The sequence below is a fragment of the Neophocaena asiaeorientalis genome, unplaced genomic scaffold, assembly GCF_003031525.2.
Source record: "Neophocaena asiaeorientalis asiaeorientalis breed wild unplaced genomic scaffold, Neophocaena_asiaeorientalis_V1.1 scaffold722, whole genome shotgun sequence".
Lineage (NCBI taxonomy): Eukaryota > Metazoa > Chordata > Mammalia > Artiodactyla > Phocoenidae > Neophocaena > Neophocaena asiaeorientalis.
The window spans coordinates 1,323,023-1,343,266 of record NW_020175686.1 but is presented as its reverse complement, the minus strand read 5'-3'; the positions used below and the strand labels follow the sequence as shown (position 1 = coordinate 1,343,266).

Here is a 20,244-nt window from a genome sequence, read left to right as displayed (position 1 = left end):
GACAAAAAAAAAAAAAAAAAAAAAAAAAAAAGCATTAGAAATCATAAATTTTAGGGGTTAAAAAATTATACAAAGCGTTTATATTCAGGTATCTTCCAGTTCTCACATAGAATGTGAGCATGAGTCATATTTGATGACTCATTTCTATTCTTGAAAAATAAGCCAAGACACGTTATAAAACTAGCTTTTTACTAAGGGAAATAAGCACTTCAAGTTTAATTCCCAAATGGGCCTTTGTCTACTTCAATAAAAATAAATAAGAAACAACTATTTCCTGAAGATAAGGCATGCAAACGATAAACTGGGACTTATTCACCAGTGGCTCTCCCAGGGGTTCTCAAATTGTATTTGCCTCAGGAATTCCTTGGGATCCTATGTCCCAGCGAGGGAAGTTCTGCTTCAGTTGACATAGCTTAAATCCAGAAATCTGAATTATAGATAAGTGTTCCAGTAGATTGTGTTATAGATCGCCTGCAGGGCACAATTTGAAAATCTGTGATGAAGGAGCAAGTGTTGATTCTCTCAGAAGGCTTTTTCATTATTCGTTAACTAGAGGTAATGAGTTAATTATTTTGTACCTCATGAGAATTTTTTGATTCATGCAAAATTCCACCTATTTGGGTGGAGATCTGCATCGGCAGGCGGACTCTCAACCACTACACCACCAGGGAAGCCCGACAAAATGTAGTCATTTTAAACTAAGTATTTTGAAAGTTTTTTTTTTTTTTTTACCATATTAAGCACTCATATACAGTTGTACGTCTTGTTTAGAAGTTTTCCAAAGAGTTTACGGATATCAGATACTGATGCTTTAAGGCTGAACTCAAACTGGATCAAAATGAATACAATTTGAAGGCAAGCTCAGTGAAAAACTTTGCACTCCCAGTTCTCCAATGAGAAGTGATTAGTGAGTTTCACTAGACTCTATGTGGGCAGATGTAAGCAAATGAAAAATAGCAGTAATAGAATGTTTAAATAATTTTTCATTGCTATAATTATCATTATTCACATCATATTGTGCTTTGCTAATGAGTATATGAGTCCTTTTAAAATAGTGCTGACACTTTTTGATGACTTATTTCGTTCTGTTTCCCATGTGGCAAAGTATAAAAGATTGTAGCCTGGTTGCTCCATTGCCCCATTAGCAGACTCTCAGAAGAATTATGCTATGAGCTGGATGGCCAGCGACCTTCTTGAGGTGGCAATTACAATCATAATACTATTTTAAACACTTTTACCAGAGTAAAGGATATATGCTATGATTGTTAATATCATTTCCTTAGTTTGCTTAAAATGCTTAAGTTTATTTTATTTCAGTATTGAAAATCACATTATAGTCAATTAAAATTCCTGCCACATAAATGGGACATAATGAAACTTAAAAGCTTTTGCACAGCAAAGGAAACCATAAACAGGATGAAAAGACGACCCTCAGAATGCGAGAAAATATTTGCAAATGAAGCAACTGACAAAGGATTAATCTCCAAAATACACAAGCAGCTAATGCAGCTCAACATTATAAAAACAAACAACCCAATCCAGAAATGGGCAGAAGACCTAAATATACATTTCTCCAAAGAAGATATACAGATTGCCAACAAACACATGAAAGAATTCTCAACATCATTAATCGTTAGAGAAATGCAAATCAAAACTACAATGAGATATCATCTCACACTGGTCAGAATGGCCATCATCAAAAAATATACAAACGGGGCTTCCCTGGCGGTGCAGTGGTTGAAAGTCTGCCTACCGATGCAGGGGACGTGGGTTCGTGCCTCGGTCCAGGAAGATCCCACATGCTGCAGAGTGGCTGGGCCTGTGAGCCAAGGCCACTGAGCCTGCACGTCCAGAGCCTGTGCTCTGCAACGGGAGAGGCCACAACATGGCACATATATACAATGGAATATTACTCAGCCATAAAAAGAAACGAAATTGAGTTATTTGTAGTGAGGTAGATGGATCTAGAGACTGTCATACAGAGTGAAGTAAGTCAGGAAGATAAAAACAAATACTGTATGCTAACACATATATATGGAATCTAAGAAAAAAAAAAACGGTCATGAAGAACCTAGGGGCAAGACGGGAATAAAGACACAGACCTACTAGAGAATGGACTTGAGGACATGGTGATGGGGAAGGGTAAGATGGGTTAAAGTGAGAGAGTGGCATGGACATATATACTCTACCAAACGTAAAATAGATAGCTAGTGGGAAGCAGCCGCATAGCACAGGGAGATCAGCTCGGTGCTTTGTGACCACCTAGAGGGGTGGGATAGGGAGGGTGGGAGGGAGGGAGGGAGATGCAAGATGGAAGAGATATGGGGATATATGTATATGTATAACTGATTCACTTTTTTATAAAGCAGAAACTAACACACCATTGTAAAGCAATTATACTCCAATAAAGATGTTAAAAAAATTCCTGCCACTTTTATACAATCATATATATGTATTTATTCATACTTGTTCATGATTCTTAAGAGAATTGAATGAATTGAATAATACTATCTTTACTTTTCTCAGTCAACAGTGCACTCTATAAGACAAATATCTATAAATATATTACAACCACAGTAAAATTCCATAATAGGAATATGATCAGAATAATTATTTGCATAAATATTATACAGTTATTAGATCTAGCTGGGATTATTAGGAAATATGAAGGATATAGCATTTAAGAAGAAATATATAGTAAGAATTTAACAGACTGAAAGAGAGAAGGTTGGTTAAGAGTGCCTCACTCCTGAATTATACACATGTATTTATGTATGTATGTATGTGTGTGCTTTTGAGTAGAGAGGCAATATCATAAATCAATATGTTTAAAAACTAACTTTGTTAAGTTGGTAAACACTGAAGTAGAGAGATGTGGCACAAACCCAGGGCAGTTGTTTGGAATAAACAAACAGCCAGAATTGAGAAATACACAGCAGCAGAATGGAAAGGACTTTGTGATCTATTGGATTCAGAGATAAGTAAGATAAAGAGCATGTGAAGAAATTATTTAAGTAGGAGATGGTTTTTCTGCTGATATGCTGAAATTTGAATGGAAATGAGCAAATCATGGCTGAAAATATAGGGAACCTCAAAGAGAAGTCAGAGTCAAAAAACATTTCCGAGAGACATTTAATGATAGAAGTGACAAAGGAAACTTGAGGCATGCATGAAATTAATCAGATTAAAGAGGGCATAATTCTTTAATTTTGAATGTAAGAAAATCTAGGAGGCGGAATGAACAAAGGTATAAAGAGGAGCTTAAAAATCACCACCTCAAACCTTTAATACATATATTTCTGACAATGGTGTATATTTTTAACCACAGTTGTGAAGGTGTCCTAAATTCTCATTTATGTCATATGGTTTAAATCTATTTCATATTTGCCTCATTATTGGTCTTAGCATTTATATAGGCAAAGAAATTGGACTTATACAGTATTTATGAAAGTTAAACATGATATAAATAATAGTAAAACCATGGAAACAAAATATTTTGCACATATCTATTTTATTAAATTTTGGACACAATAAATTATATCCTTTAACAAATAATGTTTCATGGATTGCTAGTTTTATAGAAAAGTAAATGCAAAAATGGCTATATCATTTTTTTGTATGTATAAAGGCATAAAAATTTAATCTCTTCCCTCAAGCAGCTCTGTGTATAATGGAGAATTATACTATTTGAAGTAAAATGAATGATAGACTTATGCCCACGATGATATACAAATGTGTAAGATGGGTACCAAATCATTACAGAGCAGATCTGAGAGGATGTAGAAGGAATTAATATCAATATTGATTTCTGAAACCTCTAAGAAGAGTTAGCCAGTGGAAGAGCAAATGTGTACCAAAATATTTTAGACCATTGAAAAAATATAATGTATTATTTAAAGAATCGTGAAAAAATGGAAGTGCAAAAACAAGAAAAAATTTCATCAAAAAATGACTTGAAGTTGCCATTGAAAGAATGAAGAATAGAATTTATGTAAAGGGGGATTAGGAGCAGTGGGGAAATGAAACATTTTAGGCATAAGTAACAAGATAGGGAAGAGATATGTAGTGTTCAATTATAAAATACAGTCAATTAAAGAAAATTTAAACCATTGTATACATACATTAATGCATTAACACATGATGAATATTTAGAAATAAAATTTGTAGATCAATGAATTTGGTGCTATTGAAAAAATTAATTTTGGTTAAGTTTATTTTCTAGACTAGTCTCGCAATGTTTCAAAAAAATCTGTGAAAAATCAAACTCTTGGTTAAATAAGTATTCCCAGGTGAATTTGAATTTCAAACATTTTTCAGGCCTAGTTTGTAAGATGTTGAATATATTTATAATTTATAATAAAACCTCAGGTGTGACCCATTTTTGTGAAATTATTGGGCAATATCAATGAGAATTATCCATCTACTATGTTTTGTTAGGTGGGTCAGAAATTACATAGACAAGGACAAAAGAAAGGTTTACATGATTAATGGAGGTTTTAAGGGAATATTAAATGTACTCCATAAAATGAATGCACAACGGAAGGTTATTGATGCACTTGAAACGTTGTGCACTCTTGCCAAGATCTACATCATGTTTACTACGTAATGGAAGTAGTGGTTATATAAATCACATATATTAAAAATACATATTTTTGAGAATCAGGAACACTTTTTATTCTGACAATCATTAAGTAACATAAATGGGTTTTTGTTTCATAGTTCATTTGGAATTGGTTTGGTTGGAATTTTCAATACTGGCAAGTGAATGATGAGACAAGGCAAAGCCTGTCAAGCCATCTATTTCCAAACTAAAGCCCCATCTGCACTGGCCCAGTTTGGCTTGGGGGTGGACTGGCAGACAGGAGAAGTCTTAATTTTGCACATGGATCAAATCACTAATTAATATGATATACTGGAAATTTCTGATTTCCAGATCTAGATTTTGGTAATTAAAGTCAACATAAGACTACTATTTGAAAATGAACAGAGAAGGCAAAGCATACTGGCAATGAAGAAAGTCTAAAGGAACAGTGAGAGACAAAGGAAAAATAAGGTTTTTATTACATTTTGCATGTTGTACTTTTTTAGACTAATGGTAACATGATGTGGGATAGTCTAAAAGTTCAGGAAGCTGAGCTATCCCCTCTATGATATTATTTTTTTCTATGAAATATGAGACATGGTCATATGAGATATGTTTTTTTCTTTTATTACCTTTTTATTTTCCATAGATAAGGCAAGATCATTTTGTGTGCTATTATACTTGCTTAAGTAATTAAAACACTAAAATATTTATAAAGCAACATTTTACCTCTCTGTAATTAGACGGTAAATCACACACACACACACATATACACAAGATCACTATTTGAACAATTTAATGTCTGACTTCAATCACTGAATCAACAGTTTTATAGTAATATGCATTTATTTTCTAAATTTTATTTATTTGTTTTTGTTTATGAAGTTTTTATGTTGTTTTTTAAAAGTGTACAATTCGGTGCTTTTTACTATACACAAAAAGTTGTGCAACCATCTCTACTAATTCTAGAATATTTTATCATTCCAAAAAGAAACCACATACCCATGAGCAGTTATTCCCCAGTTCCTCTCAATTGCATCCTCCACTCCTGTGCATAATTTTATCTACTTTCTGTCTCTGTAGATTTACTTATCTGTACACTCCATAAAATGGAGTAATACAATATGTAATCTTTTATAACTAGCTTGTTTAACTTAGCACAGTATCTTTAAAGATTAATCCATTTTGTAGCGTGTATCAAAAAATAGTTCACTTTTATAAATTGACATATATTTGACATACAATATTATGTTAGTTTCAGGTCTAGAACATAGTGATTTGACATTTAAATTCATCACTAAAAGATCACTACAGTAAATCTATTGACCATCTATCCTCATACAAAGCCATGACAGTACCAGTGATGATATTCCCTACTCTGTACAATATGACACTGTGATTATTTATTTTATAACTGGAAGTATACACCTCTGAATTCCCTTCACCTATTTTGCCCATCCCCATCACCTTCTTCCCCTCTGGAAACCACCCATTGTTTTTTCTCTGTGTCTATGAGTCTGTTTTTGTTTTGTTTTATTTTCTATTTTGTTTTTCAAATACCAAATATAAGTGAGATCATATGATATTTGTCTTTTTCTGTCTGGCTAATTTTACTTAGTATAATACCCTGTAAATCCACCCATGTTGTAGCAAATGGTAGGATTTCATTCTTTTTATGGCTGAGTGATATTCCATTGTATATATGTACCACATCTTCTTTATCCATTCATCTCTTGATGTTCATTTAGGTTGCTTTAATTTCTTGGCTATTGTAACTAATGTTGCAATTAATATATGGGTGCATATAACTTTTTGAATTAGTGTTTTTGTTTTCTTTGGGTATATATCCAGAATTGAAATTGCTGGATCATCAACACTTATTTTTGGCTTTTTGAGATAACCATTCAGACAGGTGTGGGACAATATCTCATGATTTTGATTTTTACTTCCCTAATGATAAGTGTTGTTGAGCATCTTTTCACGTGCCTGTTGGTCATCTGTACTTCTTCAGAAAAATGTCTTTTCAGGTCCTATGCCTATTATTCAATTTTTTTTTTTTTTTGAGTTTATGAGTTCTTCAAGTATTTTGGGTATTAACCCTTTACTGGATATACCATTTGGAAATATCTTCAATTCAGAAGTGTGTTTTTTTAATTTTTTAATAGTCTCATCTGCTTATTTTTGGTTTTGTTTCCCTTGCTGGAGGAGACATATCCAAAGAAATATTGCTAAGATAGATTTTAAAGAACACATCACCTATGTTTTCCTCTAGTAATTTTGTGGTTTCAGGTCTTAAATTTAAGTCTTTAATCCATTTTGAGTGTATTTTTGTATATCATGTGAAAAAGTGGTTCAGTTTCATTATTTTTCATGTACCTGTCTGGTTTTCCCAGCACCATATATTGAAGAAGTGATCTTTCCCCCACTGGATGTTCTTGCCTCCTTTGTTGTAGATTAATTTACCATAAGTGCATGGATTTATTTCTGGGGGGTCTCTATTCTGTTCCATTGATCTACTGATCTAACAGTACCATTGACCTAACAGTACCATACTGTTTTCATTACTGTAGCTTTGTAGTAAAGTTTGAAATCCATGAGCATGATACTTCCAGCTTTGTTCTTCTTTCTCAAGATTTCTTTTGCTATTAGCGGTCTTTTGTGGTTCCATACAAATTTTAGGATTATTTGTTCCAGTTCTGTGAAAAATGGTATTTGTATTTTAATAAGGTTACATTAAATCTGTAGATTGCCTTGGGTAGAATATTTAACAATATTAATTCTTCTAATCCATGAGCATGGTATATCTTTCCATTTATTTGTAAGTTTTCAATTTCTTTTATCAATGTCTTTTAGTTTTCAGAGTACAGGTTTTCACCTCCTTGGTTATACTTATTTCCAGGTATTTTATTCTTTTTGATCAAATTGTACAGAGGATTGTTTTCTTAATTTTTCTTCCAACAGTTATTATTAGTGTGTAGAAATGCAACAAATTTCTGTAAATTAATTTGGGATCCTACATCTTTACTGAATTAATTTATTAGTTCTAATAGTTTTCTTTCTTTCTTTTTTTTTTTTTTGGTGGAGTCTTCAGGATTTTCTATGTATAAGATATGTCATCTAAAAAGAATAACAGTTTTATGTCTTTCTTTCTAATTTGGTGCTTTTACTTATTTTCTTTTACTTATTTTTCTTGTCAGATTGCTGTGGCTAGGACTTCCAATACTATGTTGAATAAAAGTGGTGAGAGTGGGCATCCTTGTCTTGTATCTGGTGTTAGAGGAAATGCTTTCACCTTTTTACCATTGACTATGATGTTGGCTATGGGTTTGTCATATATAGCTTTTGTTATGTTGAGATATGCTTCCTTTATACCCACTTTGTTAATAGTTTTTATCATAAATGAATGTTGAATTTTGTCAAAAGTTTTTCTGTATGTATTGAGATGATCATATGATTTTTATCCTATGATAATGTGATGCATCACATTGATTGATTTGTGGATTTAGAACCATACTTGCATTCCTGGTATAAAATCCACTTGGTCATGGTGTATGAACCTTTTAATGTATTGTTTAATTTGGCTTGCCAATGTTTTGTTGAGGACTTTTGCATCTATGTTAATCAGGGATATAGTCCTATAAATTGATGCTGACCTCACAGAATGAGTTTGGAAGAGTCTCTTCCTCTTCAAATTTTTGGAATAGTTTGAGACAAATAGATATTAACTTTTCTTTAAATGTTTGTTAAAATCCACTTGTGAAGCTGTCTGGTCCTGGACTTTTGTTTATTGGGAGTTTTTTGATTACAGATTAGACTTCATTACTAGTAATTGGTCTGTTCAGATTTTCTATTTTTTTCTGATTCAGTCTTGAAAGAATGCAGTGCTTCTTGGAATGTATTCATTTCTTCTAGGTTGTCCAATTTTTTGGCATATAATTTTTTGTCATAATCTCTTATTATCCTTTGTATTTCTGTGGTGACAGTTGTAACTTCTCCCATTTCATTTTTGTTTTTATTCATTTTAATTTCTTTTCTTCTTGATGTGTCTGGCTAGAGGTTTATACATTTTATTTATCTTTTCAAAGAACTAAATCTTAGTTTCATTGATCTTTTATATATATATATATATTTTTTTTTTAGCCTCTATTTCCTTTATTTCTTCTTGGCTCTGTGCTATTTTCTTCCTTCTAGTAACTTTAAGTTTTGCTTATTCTTCTTTTTCTCATTCCTTTAGGTGTAAATTTAGATTGGTTATTTGAGATTTTTCTTGTTTTCTGAGGTAGGCCTATACCATTTTAATCTTCCCACTTAGAACTGCTTCTGCTGTTTCACATAGGTTTTGGAATGCTGTGTTTCGATTTTCAAACTCTGTGGTTGTAACTTCCCTCCTGTTTGCCAGTTATCATCCTGGGGGTGTGGGTCTTGAGTATAATCTATCTCCTCCCCTTCTACCCATCTTGTCGTGGTCCCTTCTTTATATCTTTAGTTTCAGAAAATCTTTTCTGTAAGACTTTAGGTTGTTCTCATAGATAGTTGCTCTGTAAGTAGTTGTAATTTTGGTGTGCCCAAATGATGAGATGAGTTTAAGTCCTTTCTACTCTGCCATCTTGATTCTCCTCTCTATTTTCTAAAGTTGAAATGTAAATATAATATTTCAAGTAATCACCTCCTTAAGTGGTCTCAAGTATATGCTTTCAAGTTCTTAAAAATGTTTAACATTCTTATCAATTTGAAATAATTTCTACTTAGGCCTAATTACCTCCAACTTAGTTATTTGTTACATATAGATACGTTTTATGTGCAGCTGAACATTGACTTCTTATGTGTTGTTTTTCAGTAGCTTTAGATTAGTTATTACTATAAGCATAAAATAAAATGTATTTCAAAAGAGAAGTTGTAATGGATTATTCCATCTTCTTTTTATTTTCTATTCTTATGGCTGAATGTTGTCACAGTACTGTATAATTCATTCATTCATTTAATGTATTTATTCAGGTCCTATAATCTTTATTTCTGATTAAACTGTAACATATTAATTTGTATTTTGTTAAGTAAATATATGTTTTTGGTGTTTTCATCAATACTTGGAAAGTTTCTCAAAGAAAAAGGAAGGGAAATATATAACCTTTGTCCTTAGGTATTAATGAATGTGCACACATTCACACACACACGCAGTGCAAGTTCTAATAATCAAAGTATAACTTTTTGAGTAGCATTAGTTACTTAGAGGATGCCCACTTAGCCTATAATTAAGTAACAAATACTTTTACCTTTGGAATTAACAGGGCACATTACCTGTAAGAAGCTAGAGAATTTGATCACTATAATTCTACCTTAGTTCACTACATGCAGTTTTCTCCTTTTCTATGGGAACATGGTTATTTTTATTCAGCCTAGCATGCATATTTGATAACTATGTAAGTATATATTCTTATTGACTCTGTGAATAATTTCTTGTTACCTGTCTTCTATCATAATGTGTGTTGTAGAGGTAGTGCCATTAAGATGTTTCATATGTGTCAAAAGTAGGATGTCCAGAAAATGATGGCAGTGTAATTACATGGTACATCATAAGCGATCCAACTTTGGTACAGGTGAAGATTTACTTCAGTTTTGAATTAATCTTAATGACCCTAGCTTTATTGCTGTTGAGTTTCTAGAAACGATAAAATGTCAAGTCATTGGAAATAAAATGACAGAACCTAAACAATCTGACAAGACTAATGCATAGCTTCTCTGACTTGTTCCATGTTCTGTAGACTTTATTGCCAACTACAATGTTCTACTGAGAAATGCTTGTCTTAATGAATGCATCTTCCACCTTACTACAATGTATATCTGTTATGCAAAGAACAGAAAATTCAGTGCTCTCTATGTGTTTGTTTTATGTACACTAAAACCTCAATGTAGAAAACAGATGTAAGTGGAAAACACTGTTTTACTTCTATTATATCTTAATTTTAGTAGGGCATGTTAGTTGAATGCTATTAATTCCATCTTTTTAGGACAAGACTAATATTTCAATTTAATGACAAGTTTTCCAGTGCTGTTAGATAATTATGAATTTTGCAGGCAAACTACATGCTGACAACTTTTTCTAAAACTGCTATTTAACTTATATTGATAGAGGATTGCAAAGTATGGCTGTCTTCACATTTATTGTTATTAGCCTCGTAAAATGTTCTTTTATAACACATAAGAGTCATATGTAAGCCTATAGTCTTGAAAAGGCATATAGTCTTTCATCTATAGTCTGTATTATCTGATGTCCTTTAGCTAGCCTCTCAGAGTTTAAATTTTTTTCTGACATCGAAAGGTCTCAATTCTGGCTAAACTCTTCACCTTCACTAACCATAAGCCTAAGTGATAACACCAGACTAGATTATTTCCCTTGATGTTTTGATTCTATTATTTTTACTTTTAAATGTTCAAATGAAAAGCGAACTCATAAACGTAACACGTAACCTAAAGTTGCTCCCCCCGAATCACTTGGATAAAGTAAGCAGAAATTTTCCAAGCTTTTACGTTAGATGCCCATATTTTCCTAAAGATTCCATTCAACCCTCCCCTTTCCCCAGTGATGCAACACTATCACCATCATGCACTGCTTGACCATGTTTTTAACTTGAAATCCACTACACTTGACAGTTCCCTATCTCTCTCAAATCTCTGCCAGTTATGTCTTCAGTAATTTTTAGTCATGTTTCCTAACTAAATATCCTGTTAGAGGAGCATTTATTTTCCAACATAGACCTCCACTGCTCTATTTGGAAAAAATCAAGAACTTTCCTAACACTTACTGATGTACTGTTAGATTAGACCATGACAGATCACACTATAGAGTCAAGGCTTTTGGTGTTTCTTCATTTCAATATCACAATCACACAATGAGACACAAAGGTTGTAGACACATTTCTGGTAAATCATAGGTGCTAAGAAAGGAAGAAAAAAGGAAATAAAAAATACTTCACATGTTCTATGCCTTGTCCTCTTTCTTTGGAATTTGTCACTGAGAAATTTAGTACAACTTTATATAACTGTGTCACATGCTTTCTTGCCACATTAAACAGGAATTCAGGCATCCTTCTGTTTGCTAATATCTCAGGAGTGCTTCAGTAGGATTAGAGTTTAATATGGCTATTGTGAAACACATGCTGTATAGAAACTAGGTTGCAAAAGCCACATTATGTCTTGCTTACTAATCATGGCTATTTGAACTCAGACAAATTCCCCTTGGATATCTGTCTTTACCCTTTTTGGAGGCAATGGGTATACAATGTAACCCATAATTTTATTCTTTTTCTTTGCTCGTGTTTTCTCAAATTCAAACCCTGCTTTGAGTTCACAAACATTGGACAACTCTATAGGATAGCACTCTCTTAAGTGTTTAGGGAATAAAGCCTAATGAAACATAATTATAGTCTATGAAAAGTTGCTAGTTTGATAGATAAATATGAATTCTTCAACCAAAATTATTTTATAATGTCTACATAACACTCCATTGTTGCCACTTGAAGTATTTTTATTTGGTATCTATTTATTTATTTAACATTTACATTTTCTCTTTTAGAGAGATTTCTCATATCTTGTTTGAAGGCAGTTATACTGTTAATTAACTATTAAGTTAACTAATTAAGCAAGTATTTTATACCACTGTAAAATTTACTTTCTGTCTATTACATGGAAACAAACAATTTTAGGTAAATACTTAGCTCTCTTGAGACTAAATATATTATCTGTCCCGTTGAGGTAATGTCCATTGGATGGATATAAATAAGGCTGATTTTAACATTATAGGAGCAAAAGGTAGATATCCTTTTTGGGGGCAGTAGGTAGAAAGGCAGATGGCAAGATTTAAGTGCTTCCTGGGCTAATGAAATTGGAAAATTTTGTAACTGGTTGTGAAACAACAATAGACCTCTAAAAATAACTGGGAATAAAGAATTGACAATTTGGCAGAATCTCCATAAAATGTGAATGATTATTTTTTCTCATATCTCAAAGGAAACAATTGTAATACTGTAATGTAGCTTGTTGAATGGACTTCAGCATCCAAAAAACATATTAAAACCTTTCGAATTTAATTGCTATAAATGTAACTAGAATTTCAAATCAAATTAATTACCCTGGTTGCTTTACTCATGGGAAAGTAGAATCCAAAATCTACTAACAGAAGCTTAAACTGGTGTCAATATTAATTTAAACTTTATATTTTTGTGTTTAGCTTTGCTTTAGCATTTGCATTTCCTCCTATTTTCTTTCTTTCCATTTTTTTGATTTAGACAGACTCCTGTTTAACCTATTAATATTTATATTGGTGAGATATCAGTAAAATAGCCCATATTTTTTTCTTCACGTTATACCTTACAAAATTGTGTAAACTCTTTTAAACAATGTATATATTTTCATTTTTGTGAGATACCATAATTTTTCTTGATTCTATTATATTTTATATAGATAGAGATTTTTATAGGTTTTTCTGACTCAGTATCAAATTTATAGTAATGTCGGTGCTCCGCCTGGTGGTACACAATAAGCATTTTACTTTTCTCTTTTCCTTAACGTTAAAAAATTGGGAGAGAGAACTTTATATCCTGACTTTAAAAGTGTGTAAAAGTACCTGGAAGGGAATCTACTAAAAATTTACTAAGTATAAGTTGAATATTAGTCTGTAGTATACTATACTTAAATCCATTGTAGATTAAATATATGTACACGTATTTAATACAGATATAAATATATACACTTATCATTTTACAAGTAATTTTTAGTTTAATGATTTATACTTATTGAGGAAATAATTCATCTATTATTATATTCATTTACATATATGTTTTATATTGTTGTGTGTTAGGACACATAGCCTTATTTTTCTATAAATATCTAAATATCTGTCTTCTATCTATCTATCATCTATCTATGTATCTTTTTAATCTATGTCTTGTATCCTGGTTTCTTTTGCATTAGTATCAGTTTATTTCATGAGTATTCCCACCTTCACATTTGATACTGGTTACACTTAGATGGTGCTAGTATGTAAAATATTTCTTCACAGTAATTTTAATTTAACACTTCCTACTATTTATAATGACCAATTGAAATTCTACAACAGAATCTATTGAAGTGAAAAGTGAAATTATTACTCCTAATTATAATCTTTAACTGGATAGCAAATTGCCTTTCAATTTTGCACTATTATGTTTTAGAGTTGATTTATTTTCTGTAGACTATATTTTCAAGGCTGGTAATCTTATTATGTACTTTACTAACTCCACTGTATACAAAAATTGTATATATCTTATCAGGCATTTTCCATCTGAAAGTTCCTGAGTCTTCCCCTATTGGCTCAGCTATTGGAAGAATAAGAGCTGTGGACCCTGATTTTGGACAAAATGCGGAAATTGAATACAGTATTGTTCCAGGAGATGGGGGAAATTTGTTTGACATCGTCACAGATGAGAATACACAAGAAGGAGTCCTCAAATTGAAAAAGGTACATAGACATGTTTTTCAAAGTAGATTACCCAATAAAAATTAATGAACAGAAAGACTAAAACTTGAAAATGACAGAAATTTAAATTTTTCTTCAATGAGCAATATTTTAAATTAAAAAAAGGCCAGATGACTATGAAGTATTCACTCCCAGAGACACTTTTATTCTGTGATTCACCAGGTATATATTTTGTGTTGAAAAAATTAGGCCTATTAATTTGCTTAAGTCCTTAAAAAATTCTTACCAGAGTCTAATTTTAATTTAAGTTTTTAATGTTATCAACTCAGACGAAAAGGTTAATTTAAAAATAAGATCTAGAAGTAAACTCTATGCACACCAGGCTTGGTCTTGCCCCTTTTATTACTTTTCTGAGAATATAAATATCTAATTCACACATTGTTTGTGAGCCTGGACCTCAGACTGAAAGAATTCTGATATGGGCGAGCGCTGCTACTGGCAAGTGGACGAAATGAGAATGGGTAGCGCTGGGTTTGAGGGGCTATGACAAGGGAAGTGAAGAGAAAAATTAACGAGAAGGAGGGAGAGGACAGAAAGGTGAAACGCGGTGGGAAGCCCTCGAGTAATGTTAAATTGTTTTATATAAAAGAGGATGGAGAGCAAAATTCAAAATATTGGAAATGAATCCTTATCTCAGTGTATGTAGTTTGTTTTTTGTCAGGTAGGGTCATGAAAAAGAAGAATGTAAATGTGAGAAAGAGAAAAATCATGACTGTATTTGGGGTGTGTAGATTATTTCTATAACAATGAGGTAAATTATAGGAATTTCCAATAATACAGTGCAGGCAAAAAAATGAACTTCATTTAATTTAGTACAGTTTTTCCCTCTCCCTATTATAGCAAAGTGCACTCTATTTATCCCAAAAGGTGGTATACCATACACATTTAATTTTGATACTTGTGATTATTTTAACCTGCAAAAAGTATTTTTACATTCAGTCCCATTAATCGTGCTGCTGTTTCCATATTTGTTCAGGAACTCTGAATTTTATCAAAGAAACAACATATGTGGTAATAAAAATAATCCTGAAAAGAAACAGTTTTCATGTAGATGATTTATCAACTTTTAATTCCTACTATTGCAAGAAAATTGTGCTTTGTCTAGAAATTAATTTAATCACATGGTCCCATTCAGCAAAATTTTTCATTTATGCTAAATTTTCAGAGTATACCTAGAAAAAAAAAATTGTGTCAAATGTTTATTCCATTATTATTTTGTTGTGGTTTTGCTTGATTTTCTTTTTTCTATTCAGTAACAAATCCCTTAAAATCTTGTCAAAAATTTTAAAAAATGATCTCAATATATAACAATGCTTAAAAGGTGTAGAGATATTAATTCATATTAAACAGATATAAATTCTCTTAGTAATATGAGAAATAATAGAAAATATTTTATATCAATGATTCATAAAACTTAAGTTTGAAATTAAATATATTTACAAAGTAAAATTGAGATACAAAAGTTACATTGTGTATAATATATATATTTATATTAATTTATATTTACAGAGATACAATGAACGCATTTTATATTTACACATAGGATTTTATATTTTGTATTGAGTTACACTTATTTACTATCTATGCCAATAAATAATCAATGTCTTAGTGTCAGTCTGGGAAAATGTATGACTTTTTTTTTACTTTTTAACACAATTGAAAAGGGAGTAGTGTGCTAACTATAGAACTTTATATTACCATGTCAAAGTGGATTAATCATTGAAAGTAATGACGTAGTCATATAAATCAACTTTTTGTAAATACTTATTATGCATAATCACTAAAGCAAGAAGAATATATCTTCTGCCTTTTTAGTGTATGGAGATGTCATAAAGAGTGAAAGAGTCTTATTTATTTTGCATTCATTTTGTTTATTTTTTTATTTTCTAGTTTTTAACTAGATTAAAAGTGATATTTGTGAAATTATAGCATACCTTTATTAAAATGGATTTACATATAATGTATAAAATAGTCTGGAAAATATATCTTGAAGTAAATATATATATATATATATATGTTTATAAATACATATATTTTTCCTCCTGCAGTGGATAAGTAACCGTTGCCCATTTTGCTGGCATACAATTTGTTATCTAAATAAAGCTCAGGGTCCATAACTAAAATTCACTCCTTCATTCACCGAACATTGATGCAACAACCACTAAATCCTAACCCATTCTGGACTCTGGGGGTCAGTGAAGGAAACAGACACATTCACTCTGCTCAAGCAGCTACTGTTCAACCAGGGAAGTTAGACAATAAGTAAATTTAAAAGCACTGTCAGTGTTAAATTTAAGTTTGCAAAACACAAATCAGGGTAAAAATAAGCAATTTAGAGGGTAGTAGCTCTCCTACAGTGAGGTAGTCAGAAAAGACTTCTCTGTTAGGATAAAATTTCAGCAGAGACCTGAAGGAAGCAAAAGATGAGCCATATGGTATCTGAGTGATGTGTGCTCCAGAAAGACTGAGCAGCAATTGCAAAATCCCTGAAATGAAAGTGTACCGGGCAAGGAGGCCAGTGGCACTGAGTACAGTAAATGGAGGGGCCCATAGCTGGAGATGAGGTCAAATATGCCGACGAATGTCCCATCATGGAGATCCTTGCAGACCAGGCAAAGGACTTGAATTAAATCGTGATACGAGAAGACCGTGGCAAATTTCTATCTAAATTACGATTACCCTTGGTAAAGCCAGGATATGCTGACTTTTCTGAGGTGAATAATGACTAGGGAGTAAGGACAGAAATAGACCAGTTAAGAGACTATAGAAATAATCCAGGAAACCAATGATGGAGATATGGTCCCTGATCTTTATAGCAATGAAAATTGTGAGAAATGGTGAGATTCTGGCTAGATTTTAAAGGAACGGCCCAAGTATATTTTTATAAATATTCTTAACATCCGGTAAATTATGTCAAACATTTGAATAGATTTGTTTTTAGCATTCTAATTTGTTTTACTCTCTAAATAAGGAGACACCAGAGGCAATCCATACCAGCTAACCTCTTATTCTGTTGGAAAAGAAAATTGCAACCTACAGACTACATTTATAAATCTGTAAAAAATAACTCAGGGGAACATTTTTGTAACAAAAATTTGAAATTATCTATTTATCTATCTAACTACCTACCTATCTACATATCTGGTGTATGTATTATTTTGAGTAAGTGTGTGTGTGTGTGTGTGTGTGTGTGTGTGCGCGTGCACGTGCTCCCATACATATATAGATATATGACTTGAATAACTATGGCAGTATATTTTTCTAAAAATAAAACAATGAGGAAATATTCTGTTCAATAAAGCCCACGAAAAACTCAAAATTAATTTAAATAATGTAAATTATGTACTTTTTATTGAGGTATACTTGACACACAAAATTATATTAGTTTCAGGTGCCACATAATAATTCAAAATTTTATATATTGCAAACGATCACCACAATAAATCTAGTTAATATCCATCACCACACATAGTTACAAATTTTTTCTTCTGATGAGAATTTCTAAGATTTACACTTTTTGCAACATTCAGATATGCAACACAGTATTATTAACCTGTAGTCCCCATATAGTATCTTACATCCCCGTGACTTATTTACTTTATAACTGTAAGTTTGTACCTGTTGACTCTCTTCACTCATTTCACCCCCCACCCAACCCCCACTTCTGGCAACAACCAATCTATTCTTTGTAATCTATGAGCCTGTTTTTTTCTTGTTATTTTTCTTTTATGTTTTTGTCTTTTGTTTTAGATTTCATATATAACTGAAATCATATGATATTTGTCTTTCCCTGTCTGACCTATTTCACTTTGCATAATGCCTTCAAGGTCAATCCATGTTGTTGTAAGTGGCAAGATTTTATTCTGTATCTCTATATCTCTAGGTTCCACATGCAAGGATTCAATCAACTGTGGATGGAAAATATTGGGGAAAAAAATTTTCAGAAAGTTCCAAAAGGCACACCTTGAAGTTGCTGCACACTGGCAACTATTTACATAGCATTTACTTGTATTAGGCATTACAAGTAATCTAGAGAATATTTAAAATATATGGAAGGCTGTGCATAGGTTATATGTAAATACCACTTCCATTTATATAAGGAATTTGAGCATGCTTGGATTTTGGTACCTGCAGGGGTCCTGGAGCCAATCTCCCATGGATACCAAAGGATGATTGTATATACCACATTTTCTTTATCCATTCATCTCTCAATGGACATTTGGGTTGCTTCCATATCTTGGCTATTGTAAATAATGCTGCAATGAACATGGGGTTGCATATGTCTTTTTAAGTTAGTGTTTTTTTTGTTTTCTTTGGATAAATACCCAGAAATGAAATTGCTGGATCATACAGCAGTTCTATTTGTAACTTTCTGAGGAAACTCCATACTGTTTTTCATAATAGCTACACCAATTTATACTTCCACCAACAGTGCACAAAGATTTATTTTTCCTCACATCCTCTCCAACACTCATTTTTTTGTCTTTTTGATAATAGCCAGTGTAGCATATGTGAGGTGATGTCTCATTGTGTGTGTGTGTGTTTTTTTTTTTAAGAAGATGTTGGGGGTAGGAATTTATTAATTAATTTATTTTTGCTGTGTTGGGTCTTCGTTTCTGTGCAAGGGCTTTCTCTAGTTGTGGCAAGCAGGGGCCACTCTTCATCGCGGTGCGCGGGCCTCTCACTATCGTGGCCTCTCTTTTTGCGGAGCACAGGCTCCAGACGCGCAGGCTCAGTAGTTGTGACTCACGGGCCTAGTTGCTCCGCGGCATGGGCATGTGGGATCCTCCCAGACCAGGGCTCGAACCCATGTGCCCTGCATTAGCAGGCAGATTCTCAACCACTGTGCCACCAGGGAAGCCCTCATAGTGGCTTTGATTAACATTTCTCTGATGATTAGTGATGTTGAGCATCTTTTCATGTACGTGTTGGCCTACAGTTCTTTAGATATTTTTTGAGCTAACACTGTATTATAGGGCTATTTATGCATATGTTCAGAGAGTTCTCAGAAGACTTTATCTTGAACTTATTCAGAGTCCCAGAAGTAGATGTAAAATCATAAATATGTATGTAAATATCAACAGCAGTATTTGTTCCATAATGATCTTAAAATTACTCTTTGGAAACTTCTCCCTGCAATACTCAGCATAGAATTGCAATGAAGAGTTTTGATGTAAAACCAAATTCATACAGAAATTATGTTTTTAAGTATATTACATGCATCTAGAAAGTCTAAAAATATATACTCTACATTTGAATATGTATCTGTTTTTGAATATAATGATATTCTTTGTTTTCAGAGCATTTTTCTTTTTTAAGCTCACTTAAAAAATAAATGAAAATGCTTAATATTCTCTGAAGCACATATTCTCATTATAGTTTTATTTCCAAAATTTTTATTTACTTTCCCTTTACCATTTCCCCCCTCTCTCTTCTTCTGCATGGAGGGAGGGTGTACATGTATAAAAATGATGGTCATGCTTGTATGAGCTGAGAAGAATGAAAAAAAAAAGCATTTTTATTTTATTTCTTTTAAACCTCAACTTGGATTCAGTTTATGAGCACTGTGACAGAATGCCATTTCACTGTGTCACTTTGAATTCAGAATAACATTATGCAACTTTATATATCTCTACAAGGCACAAGATATTGTTGTTTTTTTTTTTTTTAAGAAACAAACTATTCTTACTTTATACTTACGTCCTATTGCACTGAGGAAAGAATGAAAAAATAAAAAGTGCCCTATATGTTGTTAAGTATTATAGCAATAGAAACAATGACAAAATTGGGGTAATATAACTTAAAAAAAATTTTTGTCACATCTAAAAATTAGGCGATAGGTTACATTTAAAATAAGAGAGAGTAAGGTATTTTAAATTCAGAAATTTCATTCTTACATGAAAAGTTAAATGAAATACATTTTTAGTCAGTAGTTTTTATTTCCTACTGTATAAATGAGAATAAATATATACTTATTGGATATAAATATAAAGTTACATGAGTTAAAAACATTCAAGAACGGAAAATACATGTTTATTTATAGGCACACTGTGGTTTTCTTGTTACTGATCAAGAAATTTAGGCAATTAAATAGTGGGATGAATACTTAAATTGTACAAAAGAACAATTTTAATGTCTTGAATAATTTCTA

The 20,244-nt window shown here is 32.1% G+C and overlaps 1 protein-coding gene across 2 annotated transcripts in view; it reads left to right on the top strand.

The window, feature by feature from the left end:
* Positions 1 to 20,244, top strand: part of CDH12 (cadherin 12) — a 278,088-nt gene that overhangs the window by 205,612 nt on the left and 52,232 nt on the right. For both annotated transcript variants that reach the window (XM_024732038.1, XM_024732039.1), the window contains one exon: positions 13,888 to 14,075. In XM_024732038.1, coding sequence (XP_024587806.1) covers positions 13,888 to 14,075 — 188 coding nt within the window. The remainder of the gene's footprint in view (positions 1 to 13,887; positions 14,076 to 20,244) is intronic.